Raw genomic sequence first — 25,688 nt, 5'->3', positions numbered from 1 at the left:
GGGCTGAGTTCCAGCTGCAGACCAATCAATCAGCCCACACAACCCACCTCGACCTCTCGCTTATTCGCTTATTCGCTTCCGCTTCCGCCGCCGCCGCCAGAGTCTCTTTTGCTGGTTCATCATCTTCGGCGAGGGCGGGGCGACAGGGGACTGAAGCAAGCAGCTTCTCTGGTCTCGGCGGCGCCGCCTTCCTCCTCCCCTCTCTCTACTGGTACTGCAGGAGATCCATCCGCGCTTGCTTCGATTTCTTCCTTCTCCCTATTCACTAGCTGGTAGCTGCGGATTTCTTTGCTGCGCTAGTATAATCTAATCCATCTTTCTTTGTTTCCCGCTTATTATTGTGTTCAGTAAACCGGCCTCGGGGTTCAGCTGAATTTCGTCGGGTTGGATGGACAGCCAAGCCCCTCCTCCCGCTGCCGCTACCGATGCCAACACCAGCGTCATGTGCCAGCTGGTCAGCCCCGAAGGAGACCATCTCGGTGCAGCGCTCTATCTGCCGCAGAACGTCGGCCCCCCGCAGCTCCAGGAGATTGTCAATCACCTCCTCCACAATGTACGCTTTTGTTTCACCCAATGCTCCCTCTCTTCTTTACCTCGCTCCCCTGAAGCTAGCCATCATATTGCTAATGTTTTCAGGAGGACAAGCTGCCCTATGCATTTTACATTGGAGATGAAGAGCTCTCTGTCCAGCTGGGCACTTACATGCAGCAAAAGAACGGTGAGATGAGACCCCTCAGCAGTTCATTTGTGCCTTCCCTTTCGTCTTTTGGTGGTCTGTGCTGGCATCTAATTCCTACTTCCACCCCTTGTTTTCTTAAATTCAAGCCAATGTTGAGGTTACACTGCGCATAGTATATCAACCACAAGCACTTTTCCGGATCAGGCCAGTCAACCGCTGCTCGGCTACGATTGCTGGTATGTGTCTTCTCTTCATCAGCTTATGCTACTCTTTTGCTGACAGAAAAAAAAACAGACACTAAATAATCTGCTTATGCTGTCCAATTAATTCTGTAATATCTCATATGATCTCATGAACGGTATATGCATGATCTTCTCTTCCTGCAGGTCACACAGAAGCTGTACTTGCTGTTTCTTTTAGCCCTGATGGAAAATGTTTGGCAAGTGGTTCAGGTGACACCAGTGTTCGCTTTTGGGACCTTGATACACAGACTCCATTATTCACATGCAAAGGTGAATGCTCCGCATCCTATCCTTGCTCATTGGTGATTTCTGCCACTTTGCTCATACCTTAAATTGTGGTCCTTGGAAAGATTGCCTGCAGCCAAGTACTTCTCATTGCACAGAAAACCTACAAAATATATTTGGAACTGAGCCTTTATATTAGCAGAGTAATGAACAAAGTGAGGATTACTATAATGTAGTACACTGATGATCCTTTTACACTACTCTGCCCGGATAAACATTTCTTGTAATGCCTGATTATCATATGAGTATGAGTGTGTGACTTATTAGTATATGAGTATAACTTATGACATTCGGTAATTGCACATGTCTGCAAAGTGTACTTTTCTTATGTTGTTGATGACCCTTCATATTCCAGGACACAAAAATTGGGTTCTCTGCATTGCTTGGTCGCCTGACGGGAAACATCTTGTTAGTGGAAGCAAGTCAGGAGAACTTATATTATGGGACCCAAAAACTGGGAAGCAATTGGGCTCTCCACTTATGGTACAATCATGCTTTATTTTAATATGTTGACTTCTAGTCCTAGTAAAAAATGATTTTAGAATTACGCTAGCTTTTCTTTTTCTGCATTGTTAGGCTAGATGCCTTGTGTGTCTATTACCTAGCATGAATTGTACATGAACCACTCTTGGAAGTAGATAATAACCCAAGATAACTACTGCAATGTTTATTCTTTCTTGATAGGTTAAATTTGTATTGGCTGACTAGTGAAGGAAAAAATGTATTCTTATCATACTTTGCATCTTTCATACGTTTCTTTGTTTTTATGTACAATACTCATTTAGTGTGTCCTGTTACAAAATAGGGACACAGGAAATGGATTACTGCTGTATCTTGGGAGCCAGCCCATTTGCAAGCTCCGTGCCGCCGCTTTGTAAGTGCAAGCAAGGATGGTGATGCTCGCATTTGGGATATCACCACAAGGAAATGTGTTATTTCCCTTACAGGTCACACTAATTCAGTGACCTGTGTCAAGTGGGGTGGTGATGGCTTGATTTATACAGGGTAAGACTGTTGAATCATCAGTCCTTATTGAGAAAAACAAAATGGCTTTGCCCTCTTATGTTCTGTACTTGTTAACTTACTACTGTGAGAAATACGAGTGCTCTTCGATGCTTGATATTTACTTATCAAATCCAGTGATGCCGTCATGGTTCAATACTGTACTACATGCTAGTGTTGTTGTACAGAGTATGAGAAAAATAACAATTTTACTTGGTCATATGCAAAAACTTTGATTTTGTCTTTTCATCATTAGGAGTGCTCTTCGATGCTTGATATTTACTTATCAAATCCAGTGATGCCGTCATGGTTCAATACTGTACTACATGCTAGTGTTGTTGTACAGAGTATGAGGAAAATAACAATCGGACTTGGTGGTATGCAAAAACTTTGCTTTTGTCTTTTCATCATTAGGAACAAATTGCATATTTATCATAGATTCATTGCAGATTCTTGTCATGTGCTCATATCTCTTTTTTTTATGAACAAAAGGAAGGTTATTCTCAGTCAAGAAATCAAAACAGTCCCGTGGTCTCAGATAATTTCCTAGATTAACTGTCCAACTACTGCTGGATGGGTAACATGTTAAATTTTCTGTCAACCAGAAAATAAAAGGCTCATTCACTTACAAATGTTTATTTTTCTTTTATTTTTCGTTTCTATGCTTCTCTCTGATAGCTACAGTTCATATGATAAAGCATCTATAATTGACCATAAGTGCTTCTATTCATTAAAATGATATGAAATAAGAAAGCTTACTTTATGGATTTCCTTACTTCAATTTATATTTCTACAGATACCATTTTTAACATAGTTCTTTTGTACTGCAGTTCTGAAGATTGCTTGATCAAAGTATGGGAAACATCTCAGGGAAAGTTGGTCAAAACATTGCAGGTAATGCATCCATCCATTAAATGCATTTAAACTTATGCTCTGATGCATCTATTCTTGGATACTGCATGTGATTGTTGTTTTGCTTATTTTTCAGAGTTTTTGTAACCTGTAGTTGACTTAATTGTATCCTGAAATCTTATGTCACTATAAAATTATTGGTGTTTACTTTTCATTTTCTAAAGGTAATCATTCTTTACGTATTCAGGGTCATGGGCACTGGGTGAATTCGCTTGCCTTGAGCACGGAATATGTTCTCCGCACGGGACCATATGACCATACTGGCAAGACATATTCAACCGCAGAGGAAATGAAAGAGGTAACTTGATGGCACTCAGCCTATCCTAATAGGAAATTAGTTTTGGTTTAAGATACAAATATGTCACCCTTGCTATGATTACTATAATCTTTGGAAATGTTTTTTTTCCTGACCTGGCAACCTTTTATATTTAGGCAGCTCTTGCGAGATACAAGAAGATGAGGGGTAATGCTCCTGAGAGACTAGTTTCTGGTTCTGATGACTTTACGATGTTTCTTTGGGAACCAACAATTAGTAAACAACCTAAAGCTCGCATGACTGGTCATCAAAAGGTATAGTATCTCATCTTATTGGCTCCATAAACATTCTCGCGTTAGTATACATGTATCCACTTGTACATGCATTCCTTGATATCTGTTGTCTTAGTTGTGGATAGATTAAGAAATATTTTTTATGTTTATTTTCCCATTAGCTTAACAGTTAATGCTCATGATGAATCACCTCCACGCTGAATTCGCAGTAATTTTGAAATAATTATGAATTTGTACCAGCTGCCCACAAGTTACCAGACTGCTTGATCCTTCTTTTAAGATTGTGTACTGAAACAAACTGTACTTAATTTTTCGTTTATATGCATTTGTAGTGATCCTTTTATCTGTATTGCTGTTTGCAGCTCGTGAACCATGTGTACTTTTCCCCTGATGGGCAATGGTTGGCAAGTGCCTCCTTTGATAAATCCGTCAAGTTGTGGAACGGTATCACAGGAAAGTTTGTTGCAGCTTTCAGAGGGCATGTTGCAGATGTCTACCAGATCAGGTGATTTTCTTGTTTCTAAAAAGAAAAGATTTTTCTAGCTTTCAGTTATTCCCATGAGTGACGATTATTTCTCTGCAGCTGGTCTGCCGACAGTAGGCTTCTGCTAAGTGGAAGCAAGGATTCCACACTAAAGGTACCTATATATATTCTTCTGCTTTAGCTTAACTTTTCATCTTCGATTTGACACCAACTTTTCATTCACATGTGTGCGTATTGTATTTTCAACTAATTGGTAACTCGCATTTCGTGGTCTCATCTTGCTTGTGCCGTAATGGGAAACTATTACATCACTCTTGAACATTAGCTGGAGTTGGCAACCATTGGATCCCATACTTTCTGTGGGCATACCTTGAGCAGCTGTATACCTCCTTATTACTGAGAATTCCTTGCATGGGAATAACAGTGTGTCCCCAAATGCTTGTCACGCTTGGTTGTCTGTTAGAACTGTAAATGGCGGACATATCTCTGTTTCATGCTGATGCATCCTGTGTCCAATTCAGGTTTGGGATATTCGAACACACAAGTTGAAACAGGACCTACCGGGCCATGCGGATGAGGTATGTCGTTGCTTTGATCAACTTGAGTTCGTTGATTTATTATACTGTATAAGGCCAGTCTCAGTGGGGAGTGTCATCGCACAGTTACTTAGACTGGGAACTCGGTAGCTGTGCCGGATGACACTCCTCTCCCATTCCATGATACTCCCCCTCCTCTCTCCTCGTAAATGACTCTGCCATGTCAGCAAATTTGTTGATGTGGCATGACATTTAATGCTCATGACATTCCTATGACACTTCTATTGAGATTGGCCTAAAGAGAGAATTGAGATGATGATGCATGCGATCATTGTAAGGTGTACGCCGTGGATTGGAGCCCTGACGGTGAAAAGGTGGCATCTGGTGGGAAGGATCGGGTCCTCAAGCTTTGGATGAATTGACTGACCAAGCTGCTACGGATTGAAGTCTGCATACGCTATAAATACAAGAAGAATGATGGAGCTCCTGTGACAAAAACAATTTTGGTTTAGGAACCTTGTACCGTGGATGATATATGTTTAGCGAGTTAATGTGGTGGGATTTCAAGCTATTTCTGTTTATATATATATTTGTGTGGTATCTGGAGCTAGTATCGACATATTCATCCATGCAAAAACCATTGCATCAATTCAATGGGCACCAGTACTTGCAACATCCCAGAACACCTCGCTTAATTGAATGCGTGAAAGAAGCTGGAGCAAGCAGTTGCATCCCCACAAAGGCACAAATAAATCTACCAGTCTATCAGACGATACAAATCTCCATGGTCTGGTTTTCTCCAGCGCATATCCGCTACCTGTCTGCACCGATTTGAACGGAAATCCCATCAAGAAGGAACGTCAATGGCAAGGCACCAAGCGCAAGGCCAGGATATATGCTGGTAAAGTGGTACTCTTTCCGTTCCAAATTATAGGTTATTTCAACATTTTTACAATGCACCTAAATATATATTATGTTTAGATACACAGCAAAAATTATACATCTAAAAATATCAAAATGACAACGGATTTGGAACGGAGGGAGCAAGCATCCAAGCAGACTGACGTAGTTACATCGGAGGGTAGTGTTGGTTACAGACTGACGATTAGTATTTAGTATATAGCAAATAAATTTGTGCATCAAAAGTGAAGCAAATTAGTAATGGTGGATCACAAGAATAGCACAGGAAGTGAAGCAAGAAAAGTACAAAAAAAATAAAGATTGGCTGGTGGCCCCTGCCTGATCCAGGTGATTAGTATTCAGAGAAGAAGCATCGTTGAAGGGGATCTCCAGGAAACAGAGAACAAAGAAAACGGCCCATTGGTAGTTGCCTCAGCCCATAGCAGCCCAGCGAGCCCAAGGGGAGAGAGAGGCGCAGCCCACAGCCCACCGCAGCTGAGGAGGAGGAGGAGGAACCGAGGAGATGCGGAAATACACAATTCCAAGAGAGAGAGAGAGAGAGGAGGGGCTAGGGTTTTGGCGTCCGAAATCGCAGACATCGACGCCGCCGCATCCAACTCCGGCGAGCAAGAAGATTTGCGGCGGCGCGGCCCCTAATCTCCTCTCTCGGCAGCGCAGATGGCGTCCGGCGGCCCGGCGCTCGAGTCGCTCGTCGACCGTAAGTTACCTCCCAACTCCCAAGCGACCTGCCATGACTTCTTCCTTCCTGATCCTCTCATTCTCACTGATGTTCTTCTCCTGCTTCTGCAGAGGTCATATCCGTCATCACCAACGATGGCCGCAACATTGTGGTCAGCAAGCGAGCCCCCAATTACCTCCCGTCTCATGCTTCCATACCATGTGGTGCTTGCAAATGGTTTAATTCTTCTTCTTGCTGCAGGGCACGCTCAGAGGATTTGACCAGGCCACCAACATTATCCTCGACGAGTCCCACGAGAGGGTCTATTCTACGAAGGTTAGCGTTGCCTTGCTTGCACATACAATTCTGACCTCTTTATTCTAGGGACGGACTCGCATCAAATCAGCTGTTTCCTTGTAAAAATAAAATAAAAATAAAACCCAATACCCTGCAACCCAATACCAAACCCACACGTTATTCTATACCAGAATGCTCAGTTTAAATGGTTGTTTCAACAGCTCCAAGTAATGCCAACACAAAAAGTTACCTTGAGCTGAATGTTACCACAAAACCTCTTACTGCCCTCTCAGTCCGATAAGTTATGCTGTCCTTGAGTGCTTCTTGACCTTATGGAATCATCGCCTCATAATCCTTCAATCATTCTTATAATCTGTCGTCTCTACTTAAGCTGCCATTAGGCTGATTAAGTGAGTAGAGAAAGGCGTTCAGCCAATTTACCCCCTTGCAGTCTATGTCACACTGATGCTCTGCTTTGAAGTGCTCTGTTCTGTCAATTCCTGTAAGAATTGAACTCTTTGTCAATATGGCCTTACAAATACGGATGGTCCAGTACATATGTACTTAAGAAAATTTGTCTTTCGCTTGGTTTTGAAATGCTTTCTTTAGGCTTCCTTTTCATCCCAACTTTAATTATCTAGGATGGATGCTTTCACCCTTCCATGGCTTGGGAAGTGCTGTAAACTGGTTTATTTCATGATGCTTGGGAATTTGATAAAAAAAACATGCGACAATTTCTTTTCTCCTTAATGTTAGAGATTGATTTCCTGCAGAATGAGTTGCAGTGAACCATGTGCTGTCTGGTGTCTGAATACTTGATATTTGATATACTGATCAATTTCATTTGCCGGCATCTTAGTTTCTAGGATTGTTTGAACTGTTCTCATCAAACATTATGTAGTGCCAAGTGTGTTTAACATACTTCTGAATGGTACCTTGTACGCACTGATGGGTTTATGAATTATGCCATGCATATTTAAGTTTCAAGTAACTGCATTAAACATTCCTGAAGATATCTTGTCAGTAAACTATTCACTACTGCTATATGTCTATTACCAAATCGATTTTTTTTGTTGGATTAGATGCCGTTCTATTTTTCTTTGTTTGCAAAGCGACCCTCGTAAGGCATTTTCCTTGAACGACCTTGCCCAGTTTGGAGTAGTTTCCCCCCTGGTAATTCTGGAGTAATCACTCTTAGAGATGGTTTGGTTTAGCACATGTTTCCATCACACAGCTTATCTCTGTAGAAGTCTGATTTTAAATGCCTCTCTATTCAGCAGTGAATAATCAATTGTATTAAGGGTCTAGGCTGTTGATATCTGATGGTTCTCTCCAATTATCTTGTATTATTATTGATTGATTGCACAACTGGGTTGAAATTAAACATTAAGCGGTTGCCCAATTTTTCCCATGTACTTGCATACTGCATGTGCCTCACCCATTATTCTCCATAGTTTCTGCTGTGCATGAGAATCCAGCAGCATATTTGGATGTGTGAGCCTTACGAGAATGTTTTTGTACTTGCAGGAGGGAGTCCAACAACTTGTTCTCGGTTTGTACATTATCAGAGGAGACAACATGTAAGCTATTCCCTCCTTGCCCTCTGAGATTTTTATTGCTTCCTTCAGGAGGTCTCCGTTTTTTTGGTCGATAACTATTTAGTACTGCATGCACTTGCTTTCAGATTTATTAGCTAGCATTCTACCAAACTGAAGCTGAACTTTCTTGATCTCCTGACCTCGTGCAATGTATGCAGAAGCGTTGTGGGTGAGGTGGATGAAGACCTGGATGCAAGGTTGGATCTGTCGAAGCTAAGAGCGCACCCGCTGAAGCCGGTCATCCACTGACCGCTGCTACGAGATCAGATGCGCTTGTTTGCTGGGTGGCTTGTGGACTGTTCTGATTATTGTTGAATGCGGGATGTAGCATCGTCGTCGAGGGTGACTGAGTAATATGAACACTGTATCTTGCTTACTATTGTGAATCAATGAATGTGTGTTGGGTTGCACGTACGCTGTGTGCTTTTTCTGAAGATTGCACAGGCATACTATGTGGCATCACAACTGGAGAGAAGTACTCTGTGCAAGATTGCAAGGTGAGGCGAGCGACTCAACGGAACTGAACTCAAGTACGTGACTGTACACGGCGAGGATACAATCAATCAATCTGCTTGATTGGGCCCAAAATTGCAAGGGGAGAAAAAACTAACAGAAACGGAGGAACGAGGATCCTCATCGTCCTTAGCGTCGTCGGAGGCAAAGCGGTTGCAGTTGCAGCTCCGATTAGCTTGCGAAGCTGCAGCTTTCCTTAGCGCTTAGCTACGTACAAGGCCAGCCACTCAAGGGCGGCCTTTCCTCGAGGCTTTAGGCGGCGTAGTTGCAGGATACGAAGACGCCGCCATGGACGCACTCGACGCGGGCGCAGCCGACCCTCTGGTACCCCTTGGACACGAGGAGCGCGAAGTGGCCGCACTCGGCGAAGGGTTTGCCGTCGGTGCAGTTGCCGGTTTGCTTGTCGTAGATTTTCTCCTCGGTGCACCAGAAGTCGACGGCTTCCTTGGCGGTGGCGTTCCAGTTGTTGTTGCTCAGGAAGATGCTCTCGCCGTACGGGTTGCCCGAGTGCTGGAGCTTGCAGTTCCGACGGATGGCGGTGGCCCAGCGCCGCGCGTGCCGCGCCACCTTCTTGTCCCACCTCAGGGGCGGCACGCCGTAGCGCGCCCGCACCACGTTGTGGGCGGTGACGAACTCCCGGGCCATGCCCTTGTACGACCCCGTGAAGTTGGTGGGGGACACCACCCCCTTCGCCCGCCCCCACTCCCTGGCCGCGTCGTCCAGCGCCTTCTCCTGCTGCTTCTCCTTCTGCTTCGCCGAGTCTACCGCCGCCGGCGGCGGGGCGGCGGCGGATGGTGCGGGCCCGGGCGACTTGGCAGAGCTGGAGGGGGCGGGGGTGGAGGAGGAGTTGGCGGGGGCGGGGGAGGAGGTGGTGGTGGCGTTGGCGGTGCCCAACTTCGGGAAGAGGTCTTCGAGGGGTTCGAGGAAGCTGGCCGGGGCGGCCGGCGGGACGCGGGAGAGGAGGACGAGGACGAGGAGCGGTGCCATCGGCACCAGCAGGAGTGGGCGCGCCGCCATGGTTGGCTGGTTATCAGCTACTGGTTTGGTTGGCAGATGGCTCGACCGGCGGTGGAACGCCCGCCTCTCTTGCCAACGTCGGAGTTGGGAAGGAGGGGGGGTCCGGTGCGCGATCGGCTGCCTGGCCGGCTTGGCGGGCGGCGGCGCGAGGGTGACCGGCGGGGAGGGGTGAGGAAACCAGGCTCGGGGGCCCAGGCCTTATAAGCGTGCCTCCATTTTCCATTCTTGGCTCTGCTCCAACCGCATCACGCGACCGTACCAATGGAGGACGGCATGGCCGGGCGAGAGACAAACCAGGAGCACCGCCCGCCTTATTTGGGTTGCTCAGCGCGCCTTGCCTCAATTTCGATGGTTCTTCCTTGGATCGGCGGTTCTTGTTCATCGCCGCCCTCGCTCCGATCCATCACCTCCTCTGCTAGCTAGCTAGCTGGGTCGTCGTCTCGTCGTAGCCACCCAATGCAACCATTCGCAAGCAATTTGATCGATCGAGACATTCCCTATCAATTTAGAATTCAGATTCTTCGTCGACGAAATGACACTATGCAGCAATGCAAATTAAACAACTAACTGAGACAGGCAGAATGATGCGTGCATGGCAGCAAACAACCAGCACGTATACATGATTACTTCACAAGCCTCGTAGATGAGTGCATCAGCTACCTCGCCAAAAAAAAAGAAGAAAAGGATGAGTACATCAGCTCGTCGCTCTGTAAAGCCACAAACTAGAGGTGCATCCACGATGTGCCCTTCCTGACTGAGCTGCAGATGAAGAGGCGGGCAGGGCCCGGGCAGGCTGTCTTGGCTGCACAATCAATCGTCAGTTGGGCTGCAACGGCCGGCTGGCCCCCGGCCTTACAGCAGGTCATCAGTACTCAGAATCTGCAAGCTGTTCCAATTCTGTACGCTGCAACCATATCCTGTCATTCTTCCTTGCATCCAATGGATGCAAGAAAACAATGTTGGGCTGCTCCACCTAGTTCAACAAACTAAACAAATGTTGGGTTGCTTTGGGCCCTGTGATGCTATACATAAGCTAGCCTGTCTAACCTAATTTAATCCATTTTTAGTATGAGTATAGATATATCTGTATAAATACTTGAATGCAGGAGTAGCTACAACAGCGAGCCAGGGTCGCCATCAGTTGGGCTTGGCATTCAGCTGCTATGGTATATCGGTATATACTGATCTGAATCATACGACCACCAACTAATCATATACACTTCACCAATCATGCGTGTCTCATCCGCCGGCGCAGGCATGTGCGCTCTAGCCGGCCACCTCTCACTGCACCAATGCATCATCCTCTCTTGATTGCATCTTGTCTATCCTGCCGCTAACAGCATTGGGCCAGCCAGAGATGCATCTCCAACTGTTTGCTATCAACCGTATGATATGATTGCCAATTCTCCCTAGCTGGGCCATACGTGCCCGTGCATCCTGCTGAACTTGTTGCGTCGGAAAAATAAAATATTTGGATGCTAGTGCATTGTTTGCCACACAAAGAGAAGAACAGCTGCTGAGCGATGCGCCAAGTCACCAACCAGCGACGTGCTGATTCCATCGGAACTTAGCATGCAGCGCTAGCTCCTCCTAGATCCTTCCTTATTAGGCTCCCGCGCACTGATTAAGCACGCGCGCGCGTGCATCCGCTTAAGAACCAGGGGATCGATCGATTCCTGCTCATCACACATGTCCTAGCTAGCATGTTGACACGCTATGTAAGAAAGAACTTCAGCATATATTCAGAATGCAATGCTGGTGCAACTCTGGTGAAAATGGACTAGATACATATGGAAACAGTGAAAATTCATATAAAACACTTTTAGTTTTTCTGAAAAAAAGGAACTCGGTGCATATGTATGTACGTTTTTGGATGAATGCTCAGCTCACCTTTTAATATTTGTGGTATTTTAAGTAGTAGCGGTTGGATGGTATGGTAAAATCCACTCAACGTGTAGATAAGACTCCACGTACTTACGCCCAAAGCAATAGCTAGGGTCCATACCCTCCACCATGCAAGCAAGGTCAACTGGAGTACGCATGAGCGTTGACTCTAATTTTGAAGCTAGCTAGCTTAGCTTGCTTCTTTTTTGGAAATAGATGTGTGGAGTCGGCATATTAATACGTTTGTAGTCAGTAGTACTCCTGTATGGTTGTAGTTGTAGAATCACTTTGGGAAAAAAAAAGGTTGTAAAATCAAGCAGAGAAGCTATTAGTAAATATTTAGAGTTTTGGTGATGGGTTTGTCCAAAACGTAAAATTTGTAATGAAAGGACGAAGAAACTTGACTGGGAGCAAGCTAGCAAAGAGTACTATGGCATCAGGTCAACCAAAAGAACGGGGGCCGGGGCTTTGGCGTGGCCCAACAAAAGACACGCATCGATCGCGTGTCGCTTTTCAACAAATGCTTGCGCTAGTTTCTAGGAGGTACCAGCACTTGCTTCTTGCTACTCCTACCCCCCAGTTGTCAACCGAGGAGTGATCGAGAGAGCAAAGAAGAATCAGAAACCAAAAAAAATGAATCGTCGATGCGTACGTGCTTCTTGTTTTGCCGGTGGATCGGAGGATGGCCGATCGATCGATCACTCAGCCATCCATCCCTGTGCCTTTTGGTTGCACGGCGACTGCACATCACACAGGGACATGCGTGCGTTGTTTTATTGTTTGTAGTATAAACAAAAAAAACAAACATTCATGATGCTCGCTGCCTATCCTGAAGGAAGTGGAACTTTCTAGGGCTCACGCGATGGGGAGGAGCGACCGCTGCACGCACAGGCCCAGCAGGTCACCCCTCCGCCCGGCGGTTAAAACAAAAGCAAGCGGAGCGGACGGGGGCCGAGCTCGCTAGCTCGCGATGGAAGCTAGCCAACCGGATCCGTGCCCCCTTTCCCGTGCATGCGCCCGCGCGCGGCGCAAAGCAACAAGCAAAGCTGCAGCCTTTCCTCTCAAAAAGAGGAACAAATCAGCGACGCTTCGGGTCGGGGGCACAAAGCGACCCCCATTTCCTTCCCGCCTGCAAATTTAAGGGCCGGTTTTCAGCTTCACGTGCTCGAAAGAGCAGCTGTAGCTACCACGGAGTTGGAGAAGAGACTGATGATCAGCATGCAGGTGTGTGCGTGGCTAACACATTATTAGCTATTGCGCTAGCGTGTTAATGATGATTGGTTAATAATGTGCGTGCCTAACTCATTAATAAACTTTATTAATGATGATTGTTTTTTTTCCTAGAACATTGAGAATTATCTTGAGACTCAGACTGAGACGATGGCTGGCAAACATCCAATAGCCTACTGCAAAATGTGCAGCCTGCGCGCGGGAAGGGTAGAAGGAAAAAGATCAAAGATCGATCCATCCCTCAAGCGTGTGGACGTGGATCACTCACCACGCATGCAGGTCGGTGTCCAAGGAACGAACGAGCGAAGACCAAACCTCACACGCCTCCATCCTTCTCCCGGCCCTGTTTTAGCTTCCAGGCCGCCGCTCCTGCTTCGTCACATACTGAAGTTTGAGATGATAAGGCCGCCGTGTAGCGTATGTGCTTCCTTTTCTGTTTTGTTCACTACCACCACCGCCCCATCGTCACTCACTCCCATGCACACCTCAGACAGCTACATAAAGGATCAGAAGCTCTATCCGGATATGCATGTGACGCGAGAGATATCTGTCGACCACAGGATGAGATAGATAATAAACTCTGCACACACATCCCGTGCGTGCATGATGGATCCATCCATGATCGACACCTCTCGTGCTGTGCTGTGTGCGTGCGGGATGATGCAGGGCTGGAGAGGTCAAATCCGGACAACCAAATCGTCATCCCGTTTGCCCACTGATAGCTCTAACGTTGACTCCACATCCCTAACCCACACAGTGACACAAATCTCTTGATCACCGCCCTCCATCTGAAAATGTAACGCATGGTGTAATCTGGTAGGGTTTCAGAGCATGGATTGTCCAACTAAAAATTGCAAGGGAAAAAAATCTCGACCTACTAGTAGTGACCAACTCAAGCTACACACGGTCACACGCGTCCTGAGTTTTTCATACGCGTGTGGTCTGCAGGCTTGAACTCAACAACTCTCAGCTGGCATGATCTCCTTTTAATTTAATCCTTTTAACTTTTGTTGCCCAAGCTCTTTTAACTAATTTAGAATCTACACAATTTAAATGGTAATTTTTCGCACTAAGTTTATCTCGATCCAAGTCCATATGAAAGAGATATAAATATCTAAAACAACTTAAAATTGAAACTACAAATGTCTGAAAAGAGCTACTACCTCATAAGAAGAGCCGGAACGGACAGTCTCTGAGGTGTTTGTGCCGATGGGTACCATTTCGAGGACTTATCCATATCGGCTAATATTATGATATGGTCTGGCATGGATGACGTATCGTTCTTACTAACTCAAATTGTACCGGAACGAATGAGTCCATCGTTGAGCGTTTTTCTATTTTTGTGTATTATAATGCATGTAACAATGAAACTGATACAATATGAAAGTGCTTTCATATACAAATCCAGTGACATAGAATTTCTATGGTATAGCGTGCAGAACTTAGACAAATTATTGTCAAAAGATTAAAAATGTTGCGATGTTCGATTGCATGCGCGCCTTAAAAAATATGAGGGAGTATGTGCTTACGTAGAATTAGAAGAAGAAAAAAATATAGTAATACAAAAACTAATGTATCGGTTTCTTATTTAAGTTTTTGCAGACTTTTCAATTTCGGAATGTGGACTCGATCGTTGATTGTTGATCCGAGGCCTTGATACGCATCACCGTCACACGGGTGGTGTAGAGCAGTTACTCCGTCGAGATACACGCAGTACTGCATCCCAAGTCACCTCGTGCATGCTGTCGAGACGTGTGGCGCCGGCTGCGGCGGGAGCACCGACCGATCGACGGCGACGGACGACGACGGGGGCACATGGCCGGCGACGAAGAAGCAAGCGAGAGGGCGCTCGGTCTCGCCCGCGCATTAGCGGTCGGCGGGCCGGCAGGTGGGCCCCCCCTTGTTTACGCGGAGCAAGGCGGTTGGATGCGCGGCGGTTGACGGTTGCGCGCGTTGCAACGGCCGAAGCCGCCGCCCCTGCAGTCTGCAGGGAGAGACTATTGGATACGTTATCGATCGCTTTCGTCCATCAGATGGCGACTCCTCTCGATCGAGTTCCTTCTCGTTCTCGAGGGCCGTCCAGGCCGTCGCCGCCCCCTGGCGCCCTGCGGCCCTGCCCTGGCCAATCAGAAAGTCGCAGCAGCAGGTGCGCGGCTCAGATTTCACGGAAGATTCAGGTGTCACCGTGTCAGATGTAGCCCGACGAGCGTGAAAAAGGGCGCACGAGCACGCACGGCACGGGAAGACCAAGTGATGTCAATGCAATGGAGCGCATCTCATAATTCCTTTTCTAGGAAAGAAATAAAAAAAAAGTTACTGCAAACGTTTCCCGTTCGAACGGAAGGATTGCGTAGGCGACACGGGAGAGAGCGAGAGGGATCGGAGGGGGGGTCGTACACCTGGACGGTGGAGGGCTCGAGGCGGAGCCTGACGTGGCTCGCGCGCATCGAATCGGATCGCGGCGGGATCGTCGTCGCTCGCACGAAAAGGGGAGAAAAATCTTGCCCCCTCCCGGCTGCGGCCTCCCTGCATCATCAATCATCCAGCATCGTGGCGGGCAGGCAGGCAGGGTCCCGAATCCTCGCGCGCCACCGGGCCGGGCCTCCAGGGGCCGGCCCGGGCCGGCCGGCCGAGCGGCTATATATGAGACGGAGATGAGCCGCTGCGGGTTGCCAACCCAGGGAAACAAACCAACACACAGGATACAATACACAGAGAGAGCAAGTAGTCGGGGGCAGTGCAACTCAAAACTCATCCAGCGCACGCACAGCCCATCGCTCCATTCCACCGCCGCCGAACTCCGGCCGATCCTCCCCCTCCTTCTTCCTCGCCAGCAACCCCCGCCCCCTGCCTCCCTCTCCGGATCGATCCGAGTCCAGGAGGAGAAGATGGTGTCCGCCGTGCTGAGGACCATCCTGGTGACGGGCGGCGCCGGGTACATCGGCAGCCACACCGTGCTGCAGCTGCTCCAGCAGGGCTTCCGCGTCGTCGTCGTCGACAACCTCGACAACGCCTCCGAGGTCGCCCTCCTCCGCGTCGCCGAGCTCTCCGGCCACAACGGCAGCAACCTCGTCTTCCACAAGGTATGATTCGTTGATTACTCTTCCCCTCGCGGCCCCGCCGAGTAATTGTTTGCAACTGCTGCACGGAGGAGAAGACGGAAGGATTAATCGTTTTCTTTTGGAGGAAGGATCGTCCTCCCTCTCTGCGGGGACTAGGGACTCTGCTTCCACTCGGCTCTCCTTGCTGTCTGTTCGTTTGTTAATTCCGCAGCACGAACAGACTTCACGGACCTTCCTTCCTTTCCCTGCGTTGATTTGTTTTACCCTGTTCCCGTTCGGCCGGGTGGTTTGGTTTCCCTTTTCCACGCATTGGGTTGCGGGGCGGTTTCGTTTCCACGCCTTGTCCTCTCCGACTCCTCCGGATGCGGAGGTCATGGCGGCGGTTATCACCACCATCTCTCTTCAGTTTTCATCTATTACTGCTGCGGCTCCCCCACCCCCTCCCTCCCGCTCCGCCAGAAAGATTCGAATCTTCCCTGCCCGCTGGCCGGCGGGGGCGGGTGGGTCACACCGTCCGCGCGCCGCCTGGGAGGGGGCCTCGTTGCTTTGCCGTTTCCGTCCACCCAAACCGGCGCCTCGGTCCCGCGTGCGTTGACGCGGCCAATAACGCCGCGCCACGTCACCACGTGGGCGATGCGACGGATGCTTCTGGAGCGGACCGGAGCCCCCCGACCCCCCGACCCCGTCGTGGATGCAGGCTGGAGAGTCCAAACACGCGTTGCGTTGCTTCCTCCTTGCTTGTTCCGCCGCCTCCCTCCTACCCTTCCTTGATCCCTTCCCGCGGCGCGTTGCGTCGGAAGACGAAACGCGTCGTCGTGGCCGCAAGGCCTGCCGTGCCTAACTCCAATCAATTCGTTTCCGTTTCCATGCTGCGTGATTAGCGAGTACTAATTGTATTCCTTCAGACCTTGACCGGTCCGCCTGCCTGCCTGTGCCTCGCCTGGCATTCCCCCCTGCCTTGCGTGTTTTGTCCGGTGCACGTCGCTGTTGGCTTTCGGCCCATTCCGTTTGGGGTCAGAAAATTACTCATCAAACCACGCCGACTTTGGCGATTTATCTTGTTCGTTTCCTCCACCTGATTAACCTCCCCGATGCGGCACTCATTTAAACCTAATTAATTTCCTAGATCGCCTTTTTAATTTCTGATTGGCCATTAAGTGTTTTCTAATGCTACCTCAAAACAGTATCTGTCTATACAAATTTCCTAATGCGGCGGCTGCTGCCTCTGCAGGTTGACCTTCGCGACAGGCACGCGCTCGAGGACATCTTTTCGTCCCACAGGTACACCATTTTGCAGTCCTGACTTACTTGAGTTTAATCAACCTGCACTTTACCTCGCTGTTCTATTGCTTCATTATTAAAAAAAAGGGGTCTCCTCCTCTAATCTAATGTTCCTACAACATAGTACAGATGCTAAATTGAGCAACTATTAAGATGCCAACTAGCAATGCGTCCAGTCGTGGTTGGCAGTAACCACTTTGCTGCGCTTGGCCGGCGCCAGCTGGAATTCAAACCAACCTTTAATGATTTGCTGCAGTAGGACACTAGTTTATTTGTAACAAACAAGTCGAAAAGATCGAACTTGCCGAAACGCCACCTGTATCATCAGTATTCCAATCTCGACACTCTTTGTTCTATTATTAGCATATTGGCACTGGTTTTTCGTGGGAGACTGCCCATCATATTAACTATCGATTTTACCTGCCTGCCGAATCTGCTGCTTTGCTTGCACTTGCGTAGGTGTCATATGATTGAATTCAATCGGCTACTGGCCTGCTGGAAAGCAATTCACTTCTACTACTATTCTTTTCTATCCATTGATTCACAGCACAGCTCAGCGCAGCATTCCGTGATTCTTATTTTCTTGTTAAGGGTTGGGCCACTGCTGATGGTCTTTACAAGGTTCAGATTCCTTTGCTTCTGACTAATACAGAGAACTCCACTTGTGGATGCAGGTTTGAGGCTGTGATTCACTTTGCTGGGCTCAAAGCTGTTGGCGAGAGCGTCCAGAAGCCCTTGCTGTACTATGACAACAACCTCATCGGCACCATCACCCTTCTCGAGGTGATGGCTGCACATGGCTGCAAGAAGGTACTTGTTTGATACTGCTACGCCAAGTAGGCTTCCCGTCTTTTTTTCTCTGGCCCTGCATTTTTGGGCACTCCTGTTTGCTTTACAACTTGCTTTGGTTGGCCTACTTTGCATTGCATTTGCGTTGCTGGGGGTCACAGGATGCCGGTGTACTAGTTAGCTTCTGGACCAGGTGCCCTGCCCTTTGTCCCTCTTCTGCCATCCAAGTTGTAAATTTGTGTCACGGAGAAGCCATGCATGCATGCATGCCATCCGTGACAACATCTTGAATGTGATGGTCCCAGATTCTGTTGGCTGTGGCCAGGCCATTCTTCCATCTACTGTTTTCTGCTTTGTACTCTGTGACGATATTCTCTGTGGTGAAACATGGACCAGTAAATGCAAAATGATCATTCTTACCCTTAACAAATTGTTCTTATTGATACTTCAGCACTATTTTGAAGTTATGTTTGCATAAATGCAGCAAGAGCAACTCGAGTGATGTATGCATCAGATCGATGTGTCTAGCCGACGAACTAACAGAACATGTTTCTTTGTCATTGCAGCTGGTGTTCTCGTCATCCGCAACTGTCTATGGGTGGCCCAAGGAAGTTCCATGCACCGAGGAATTCCCCCTTTGCGCCACCAACCCCTATGGGCGAACCAAGGTCTTTTTTTATATATCATTTTTTAATTACATAATCATAATATATGTGTCCTAAAATGGAATAAGGAAGAAGCAAAAAGAATCTTAACTAATATATGATGGTATTGCTTCAGCTTGTGATTGAAGATATCTGCCGCGACGTCCATCGTTCAGACCCTGATTGGAAGATCATACTTCTCAGATACTTCAACCCTGTTGGTGCTCATCCTAGTGGATACATCGGTGAAGACCCCTGCGGAATCCCAAACAACCTGATGCCCTATGTTCAGCAAGTTGCTGTTGGGAGGAGACCTCACCTGACAGTTTACGGAACGGACTACAATACAAAGGATGGAACTGGGGTATGTACTCTATTTCGACTCTGTTATTGCATTATAGTATATGCTAGGAGGTTAGGAAATCCAGCCCGTTACTAATATAAGTATTCCTGTAAATAAACACCTGCCAGGTGCGTGATTACATCCATGTTGTCGACCTGGCTGACGGGCACATAGCAGCATTGAGGAAGCTCTATGAGGACTCCGACAAAATAGGTAAATGACAGGCTTGCTAGCTACCTCACGAGTTTCTCTTCATTGTAAATTACCTTTGACAGCTCAGCTATTGTTTATTGAAGCAAACACCAAAAGGTAGCTAATGATGCCATGCTGATCTGTTTGGTTGGTTGTATTGTAATCTCGATGCACGCAGGCTGTGAAGTATACAATCTGGGCACAGGAAAGGGGACGTCAGTGCTGGAAATGGTGGCTGCGTTCGAGAAGGTTTCTGGCAAGGTAAAAGTTTATTTAAGCCAGCCTGCACGCATATCTTTGTTGATAGATGTCCAATTCATCTGTCGTTCCCCTGGACGATTGATTGACCAACTGGCTGATTGATTCTGTACAGAAAATCCCTCTGGTGTTTGCTGGGCGAAGACCTGGAGATGCGGAGATTGTTTATGCCGCAACGGCCAAGGCCGAGAAGGAGCTCAAATGGAAGTAAGTTGTTAGCACATTGCCTGTATATAGATATGTACCCGCAGCTGCAGGTGGTTGATGGGCTGATGATGGATCCTAATGGAAACGGAATCAAAACTGAACTTGCAGGGCGAAGTACGGGATTGAGGAGATGTGCAGAGACCTGTGGAACTGGGCAAGCAAGAACCCCTACGGGTACGCCGGATCAAGCGAGAACGGCAACTGAGACTGGATTGGAGCAGCTGGTAGCAAGCCGCAGTCTACTAGCAGCAGTAGTAAATTAGTAATTAAAAAGAAGTCGCGGAGTACCGCATGCTACTAATCCAAGGACGGACGGATGATCGATGGGCCTCGTGTTCTCATTGTACATAGGGAGGGAGTAGGGGGTTCCAAGCTGCCCATCCATCCAGCTTACTGTTACCGTTATATATATGGTTATTGCTAGGTCTGTCTAGTATTAATCCATGCTTATGATTGGTTTTGCTAGATAGACAAGAAATAAGCCCCATGCCTTGCCTACTGATTGTAGAGATACATAGATACATATATGTACGTATTGTGCCTGCTGCCTCCGGCCTGATCTTGGGATGACAATTCAGAATATAAATGATTTCTTTCATGATGCATCCGTGCTCTTTTGTTGAACCACTAGGATATCCATTGCACACATGCATTGTGGTTGCTCAACTCGGTGCAGATCCGTAATGGGCAAAGGCGTGCTTGCAGGGGAAATTGAGCACACAATGCCATCTGTGTTGCTGAACTGAAAGCCCAAACGAACTGACCTAAGAAAAATATATAAAAGGATCATATTCAGGCAACAAAAAAGATCTATAAGACTGAACTACTTGAGATGCTTGTGCTCACAAGAAACCTCAAAGCCAACCATTAACCATAATGGAACTCTGTGAAATAAACTGATTTGATATTAATGGGAGAAGGTTAAAAAAGAACAGGAGAGACCCCCCTCAAAAAAAAGAAAAAAAGAAGAGGAGGAGGAGGAGAGACCAGAGTTCTGCTAGGATCCTAGGAGTACCCCGGAGGATTCCACCCTCGCTTGAAAGGGCCGAGACGAAATGGCCCGCAAGAAAGAGGCCTATCAAACAGAAAGCCCATCAATGTATCAGTGTCCAGCCAGCAACAACGGCGGGGGAGGCCTTTCTTTCTCAGTTTTGGTGTGCACGACAACAACAAATTGAAGTTCACCCAATCAATAGTACTGTATCTAGCTGGAACGAAGAGGTAGATCATTTTCTGTTTCCGAGGAAATTAAAGAAGAATCTCGATCAAATTTAGCATGCATGTACATTTACTCAAATATACAGTATATATATCAAGTCCAAATTCGAGCATGATCGAATAGCAATAGCAGCAGTAACAAGTATGTTAGCAACAATAGCGCAGTGTAATAATGGTCGCTCTCGGACCAGCAGCGCTAGCTACCTGTCCCCATGGATGGACGATGCCGACGCGATGCTTATTAATTAGGTGAGCGGCACCTCCCCCTTCCAGTTCCCCGGCGGGTCGTAGGAGCAGGTGATGAACACCCCGCCGGTTAAGCACTCGGACCTGCCGCACCCGACGTACTCGGTGTCGTTCCAGACGAGCTGCGTGAAGTGCCCGCAGACCTGGCCCGGGTGGCACGCCTGCGCGCGCCAGTCGAAGTAGGAGGCCTCGGTGGCCCACTTGGCGACGGCGTCGGCGGCGCGCCAGTCGCTGCCGGAGCCCCAGAAGACGTTCTCGCCGTAGGGCGAGGCGGGGGAGTGCATCATGACGCAGTCGAAGCGGCGCATCGACGACCACCGGCGCGCGTACCGGGCCAGCTTGCTGCTCCAGCGCAGCGGCGGGACGCCGTACTTGGCGCGCAGCCGGTTGTGCGCCTCCAGGAACTCGTGCGCCAGGGCGCCGTCGGCGGGGACGTGGTGCTCGCCGCCGTGGTCCGCCGCGTCTGCCTGCTGCTGGTGGTGCTGCGTCCGGACGCTGCCGCCGGCGGAGAAGTGGCCGTGCAGCGAGAACGGGGAGGCGGGGGCGGTGAGCAGGACCACCGCCAGGGCCGCGACGTCGACGGCGAGGAGGAGGAGCCCCGCCATCAGATCAGATCAGATCCGGTGCCGGTCGATCGAGGAACCGGCCTGCAGTGATCTTTGGTTGGGGTGGCTCGACCGGTGGGCGTGGGCGGAGAGGCCTACGCTACGAGACGCGCGGGGTATCTTTTGCATGCATGCCGCGCGCATGTCTCTTAATTTTGCCCGGCACGGCCGGGTAGGGGGAGGCCGTGCATGCGGCCTCGCAGCCACACAGCTGGGTGGTGTGGGCCCGCCGAACGCGTGTGTTTGTTAATATTTTTTGCGCCCTTGGAGTGGTCAACGTCAAAGAGGCTGTAAATAGCTAGTGGAACAATGGACGAATTATATTGCCCAACCGACAAGTTGCTTTGGCAGCGCGCTTGGTGCTTTGGTGGTGATCATTCGCTCCGTTTTCCTAATTTTGACCCCCCCCCCCCCCCAACTATAATTATAAAATCTTAATTGACACCTCAGCTATCAGTCCGGTTGGACTTTGACTCGTCAACGCATTTGTAGCTGGTTTTTGCTTCGAAGTTGGTACCCACGCAGGCAGGGCAGCTATCCAGGCGTGTCTAGCAGCGGCAGAGGCGACGACGCGGGTGGTTACTATTGGTACACCAATTAGCTCCAGCACGATAGGATAAGACGAACTCTGGCGAGATCCCTACATATCATATCGCCCGAAGCAGCAAATTAGCAAGGCAGGGTCCAGGAGCCGTACGTGCTAGCCATCATCCACACGCACGACCCACCGTACCATCATAGGTGCCTGCAATGATGTGCGCCGCGGACTAGATAGGACGACGCGTGTCGAGGCCGAACCGGTCGGGTCGCTTCGTGCCTTGGCGCCCAGCGCCGTCGTACGACGAGCACCGGTGACGGGTGTAGGAGCTAGCTGCCGTCCAGTTCGTTCCTTTGCCTGTTTGGGGTCGCTAGCACGCATATGGGACCGGCTCGATCGGGGTATAGGTGCGTGTATACATGTACAGTACTCACTGCGCCAAGAAACCCGCAAGGGAGTAGCTCAACAGATAAAACAGAAGAATAAACTGTCGATTTCCCATTCGAAGCATTCTGTTGTTTGTTTTTCACTGTAATTTCCTGGTGGTTCCCTAACGGGGATTTTCATGGCGACAGGACCCGTCAGGTTTTGAATAATTTTTCTACCGGTTTCGGGGCCCTCAAAAACCGATTATCTTAAAAAACTAGTAATTATCTCTAAAAAAGTCGCATGGCACAAAGTGACACGGGCGAATTTTGGCTTTGACGTCAGCGACCAGCTTATTATAGCTGCGCTCTCCGTTACGTGCGGGACGGTTACTACCGCATATGGAAAGATTCACGCGCGCGCGCGGCGAACAAGCTAAGCAAAAAGCGAGGGTCGGAGAGCATCCGTGCCGCAGCAGCTGTAAAGCGATCGAAGCGAGCTAGCGTCGAGAGCCAGCTGCTGCTGCTGCTGCTGCTCGGCCTCTGCCCTAGCGCATCGATCATGGATGCCCGGCGGCCGCGACAGCACGCGCGCACGCACCGGACATGCGGCGGTGTTTGACTTTCGTGCTCGCGTCCCCGTCAGCCGTGGAACATGCATGCATCGCGGTGCAAACCCCAGATCGATTCAATTCGATTGCGTTGTTGCGCGTGCATAGCGGCATAACGAGCGAGCGACGGCGACGGCGACGGATGTCCGTCTGTGACGAGTGGATGGAGCGCGGCGCGCGGAGGACGGTTTCTACTCTGCTTTTGCTTCCCTGTTGCTTGCTGTTCCCTCGTGCGTGCGATGCATCCCTTCCCCCTCCGTCCACTGCCCCGGCCGCTCCATAGAATAGATGCATGGTTGACGACGCCATCCAACCGCATCATACTGTAGATTGTACGCACTCTATGAGGAGCATCTTCCACCGGCGGCAGCTCAATCGCACATCACGTTGAGTTAATCATAACTCCACAAAGAGTAATCTTGAATGGGTTTGTCACGATTTTACAACTACAAGAGAGGAACTGTTGAGTCTCGGATGATGAGATGGGGCAATTTCTACCCTGAATATGTGAATGTTCTCGACAAATTTTTCTAGAAAAACTGGTTCCTGAAACATTTTGTAGCAGAAAAAATCGCATAGCCACATGGCGGATACTTCGTGGGCTAGGCTCACGAAGCCTTCAAATGTAGACCATAATTTTCGATGCGTCATGTTGCCTTATTCTTCCATATATATCCCTAACCTTAACACAATGCATTAAACTTGTCGCCTATCTTCGACTGTGTCATCGGATCTGCTCTGCGTCCGCACGGGTCATTATTAGTCATTTGACCCTTGTTTGAGGAGGATGCTATTGAGCTTTCCAAGGGAGAGAGCTCAAGCGACCTGTGCTCCATAGACAATGAGGAAGATGGTGACCATGGCTACCTCTTATGGGACAGGGACAGATTCCATTGTTATTGGACGGAAAAGGAAAATGATGATAACGGTATGGTGGTAGTGCTATTGGTGAGGTGGGGAAAAAGTGTGGTACTCAGCACAACAATGCTAAGGACAGTGGTGGCGATGTCAATAAGGAGGTGCCAGGGTGGATCATCCCTACTATTTTGTTAGGTAGCAGATGATGCACCGCCGTAAAAGATAGTGTAGGAATATAATGTGTAGGTAACGTATTAATTTGAATTTAACAATTCAGATTTATCCACTTTGCAATCCAAAAATTAACCTTGACTCTTAGCTTTTGTTTATCTGGATTAAGGCTTTTCAAACTAGGATGAATATTTTTTTTCCACAATAAGCAAATCCGAAAAGGCAACAAAATCACAAAGCTTGGTTCAGCATTGCATCGTAACTATGCGTAAGTATACCCGACGGTAATTTTCCGTAAGGAAGCTTGCATGATTGGAAAAACCCAAACGCATAAAAGACAACACGCTGCGGGGGGCCCCGCCCGTTGATGCGACCGGGGCCGGGCATCAACGACGTCAGGTATATAAGTCTGAAAAGGAGGCCATCGTCGATGGATCCATCCATGACAATTCACAAGTTGGGAGCGCGACGGGCAGATGTCGATTGCTCCTTTTCTTGGTGCAGAACCAATCGAGCGACGATGCGAGGCCTCCCACTGGCCGTCTTGAGCATATGGAGGGGTTCCCACCACAGATTCCCACTCACTCCGTCCCCCTCAGCCCGCAGGCCGCAGCTGCTAGCGAGCGCAGCCGCTGCGGCTAGGCCATTCCATCTCACTGGCTGCCAACGGGGGGAATCCAAAGCCTCCCCTCCAAGTTGCTGCCCAAGCTGCACGCAGCACAATCATGAGCAAGTGATGGGTAGGTCAAGTAGTCACCCAACCTAATTTAAGAATATATATATATATAATAGATGAGTTTTATCTACACCCGCGTGTAGCTACTCCCACCATCAGCATACCATCATTCTAAATATATAAAAAATATATATTATTATACCTTAGTACCAGTATATAAAATTGAGTATGTCCACGTACTCTATGTACATAGATCACATACTCAATGTATATACCATCACAGATAGTTTAGTACGATCACATACACCTCGTACATACCTTTCATTGAGTCAGATACGTCCTAAATCATGAGATACATATGTAGGAGTAGGTACAAGCGCGTGTAGAATATATTTTTCATATATATATATGTATTATTCTCAGCAACACATGGATGACTATATATATACATATATATTAAGGAAAAGTCTAGTTTACACTCTCGAAGTATCACAAAAGTTCGATTTTCAATCTTCAACTGCAGAACCGGATAACATAGGCCATCCAACTGTCGAAACCAGGCAAATTTGGCTCTTTGGACTGTTTCAAAGGTGGTTTTTCATTTTGTGAAAATTTAAAATATTCAAATTTAAACTAAAAAGTTTATAAGTAATTCATTTTAAATAAAAAAATACGAAATAGGTATAATATTTTTTCTAAAAAGGTAGCATATCTATTGACACTCTACTTTTCAGTTATTCGGATCCAACTTTTTAATGTTCATAGTATTTGGTTGCTTGTAGTTATGCCTATCTTTTTGAATAAATAAGATTCAAAT

The 25,688-nt window shown here is 48.0% G+C and overlaps 5 protein-coding genes across 6 annotated transcripts; 3 read left to right on the top strand and 2 right to left on the bottom strand.

Annotated features, from left to right (window-relative positions):
• The first annotated feature begins 58 nt into the window (after window positions 1–58).
• LOC112884674 (notchless protein homolog) lies at window positions 59–5,362 on the top strand. Of its 2 annotated transcripts, none has more exons than XM_025950151.1 (14): window positions 59–211; window positions 349–553; window positions 637–718; window positions 826–915; window positions 1,066–1,191; window positions 1,562–1,689; window positions 2,012–2,211; window positions 3,039–3,102; window positions 3,308–3,418; window positions 3,553–3,690; window positions 4,032–4,174; window positions 4,253–4,307; window positions 4,675–4,731; window positions 5,028–5,362. In XM_025950151.1, exons 2-14 carry the CDS (start codon window positions 389–391, stop codon window positions 5,109–5,111), a joined length of 1,443 nt encoding a protein of 480 aa, XP_025805936.1. In that variant the 5' UTR covers window positions 59–211; window positions 349–388; the 3' UTR covers window positions 5,112–5,362. The 2 variants fall into 2 exon arrangements, with proteins under 2 accessions (XP_025805936.1, XP_025805935.1); XM_025950150.1 differs by having other exon boundaries at window positions 76–211; window positions 340–553.
• A 748-nt stretch (window positions 5,363–6,110) lies between these two features.
• LOC112886260 (sm-like protein LSM8) lies at window positions 6,111–8,577 on the top strand. Its single transcript, XM_025952098.1, has 5 exons — window positions 6,111–6,307; window positions 6,400–6,440; window positions 6,530–6,604; window positions 8,093–8,145; window positions 8,322–8,577. Exons 1-5 carry the CDS (start codon window positions 6,268–6,270, stop codon window positions 8,410–8,412), a joined length of 300 nt encoding a protein of 99 aa, XP_025807883.1. The 5' UTR covers window positions 6,111–6,267; the 3' UTR covers window positions 8,413–8,577.
• A 242-nt stretch (window positions 8,578–8,819) lies between these two features.
• Window positions 8,820–9,928, bottom strand: LOC112887623 (repressed by EFG1 protein 1-like). The gene has a single exon (XM_025953848.1). It carries the CDS (start codon window positions 9,691–9,693, stop codon window positions 8,929–8,931), a length of 765 nt encoding a protein of 254 aa, XP_025809633.1. The 5' UTR covers window positions 9,694–9,928; the 3' UTR covers window positions 8,820–8,928.
• A 5,533-nt stretch (window positions 9,929–15,461) lies between these two features.
• LOC112884835 (UDP-glucose 4-epimerase 1) lies at window positions 15,462–20,054 on the top strand. Its single transcript, XM_025950434.1, has 9 exons — window positions 15,462–15,890; window positions 17,101–17,150; window positions 17,825–17,960; window positions 18,506–18,607; window positions 18,720–18,947; window positions 19,055–19,139; window positions 19,297–19,379; window positions 19,492–19,583; window positions 19,692–20,054. The coding sequence occupies exons 1-9, from the start codon at window positions 15,462–15,464 to the stop codon at window positions 19,786–19,788; spliced, it is 1,302 nt and encodes a 433-aa protein (XP_025806219.1). The 3' UTR covers window positions 19,789–20,054.
• Window positions 20,055–20,299: 245 nt separating this feature from the next.
• On the bottom strand, window positions 20,300–21,907 carry LOC112884836 (pathogenesis-related protein PRB1-3-like). The gene has a single exon (XM_025950435.1). It carries the CDS (start codon window positions 21,650–21,652, stop codon window positions 21,047–21,049), a length of 606 nt encoding a protein of 201 aa, XP_025806220.1. The 5' UTR covers window positions 21,653–21,907; the 3' UTR covers window positions 20,300–21,046.
• Window positions 21,908–25,688: the final 3,781 nt, after the last annotated feature.

Source organism: Panicum hallii, chromosome 3 (assembly GCF_002211085.1).
Source record: "Panicum hallii strain FIL2 chromosome 3, PHallii_v3.1, whole genome shotgun sequence".
NCBI classification, from domain to species: domain Eukaryota; kingdom Viridiplantae; phylum Streptophyta; class Magnoliopsida; order Poales; family Poaceae; genus Panicum; species Panicum hallii.
This window is presented reverse-complemented; position numbering and strand designations above follow the sequence as displayed.

Coding starts and splice junctions, on each gene's coding strand:
- LOC112884674 (XM_025950151.1), top strand. CDS start 389: ATGGACAGCCAAGCCCCTCCTCCCGCTGCCGCTACCGATGCCAACACC. Junction 2,212..3,038: donor GATGGCTTGATTTATACAGG/GTAAGACTGTTG, acceptor TTTGTACTGCAG/TTCTGAAGATTGCTTGATCA. Junction 4,308..4,674: donor GCAAGGATTCCACACTAAAG/GTACCTATATAT, acceptor TGTCCAATTCAG/GTTTGGGATATTCGAACACA.
- LOC112886260 (XM_025952098.1), top strand. CDS start 6,268: ATGGCGTCCGGCGGCCCGGCGCTCGAGTCGCTCGTCGACC. Junction 6,308..6,399: donor GCTCGAGTCGCTCGTCGACC/GTAAGTTACCTC, acceptor CTGCTTCTGCAG/AGGTCATATCCGTCATCACC. Junction 6,441..6,529: donor ACGATGGCCGCAACATTGTG/GTCAGCAAGCGA, acceptor TTCTTGCTGCAG/GGCACGCTCAGAGGATTTGA.
- LOC112887623 (XM_025953848.1), bottom strand. CDS start 9,693: ATGGCGGCGCGCCCACTCCTGCTGGTGCCGATGGCACCGCTCCTCGTC.
- LOC112884835 (XM_025950434.1), top strand. CDS start 15,462: ATGAGCCGCTGCGGGTTGCCAACCCAGGGAAACAAACCAACACACAGG. Junction 17,151..17,824: donor GACATCTTTTCGTCCCACAG/GTACACCATTTT, acceptor TTGTGGATGCAG/GTTTGAGGCTGTGATTCACT. Junction 19,140..19,296: donor TGAGGACTCCGACAAAATAG/GTAAATGACAGG, acceptor CGATGCACGCAG/GCTGTGAAGTATACAATCTG.
- LOC112884836 (XM_025950435.1), bottom strand. CDS start 21,652: ATGGCGGGGCTCCTCCTCCTCGCCGTCGACGTCGCGGCCCTGGCGGTG.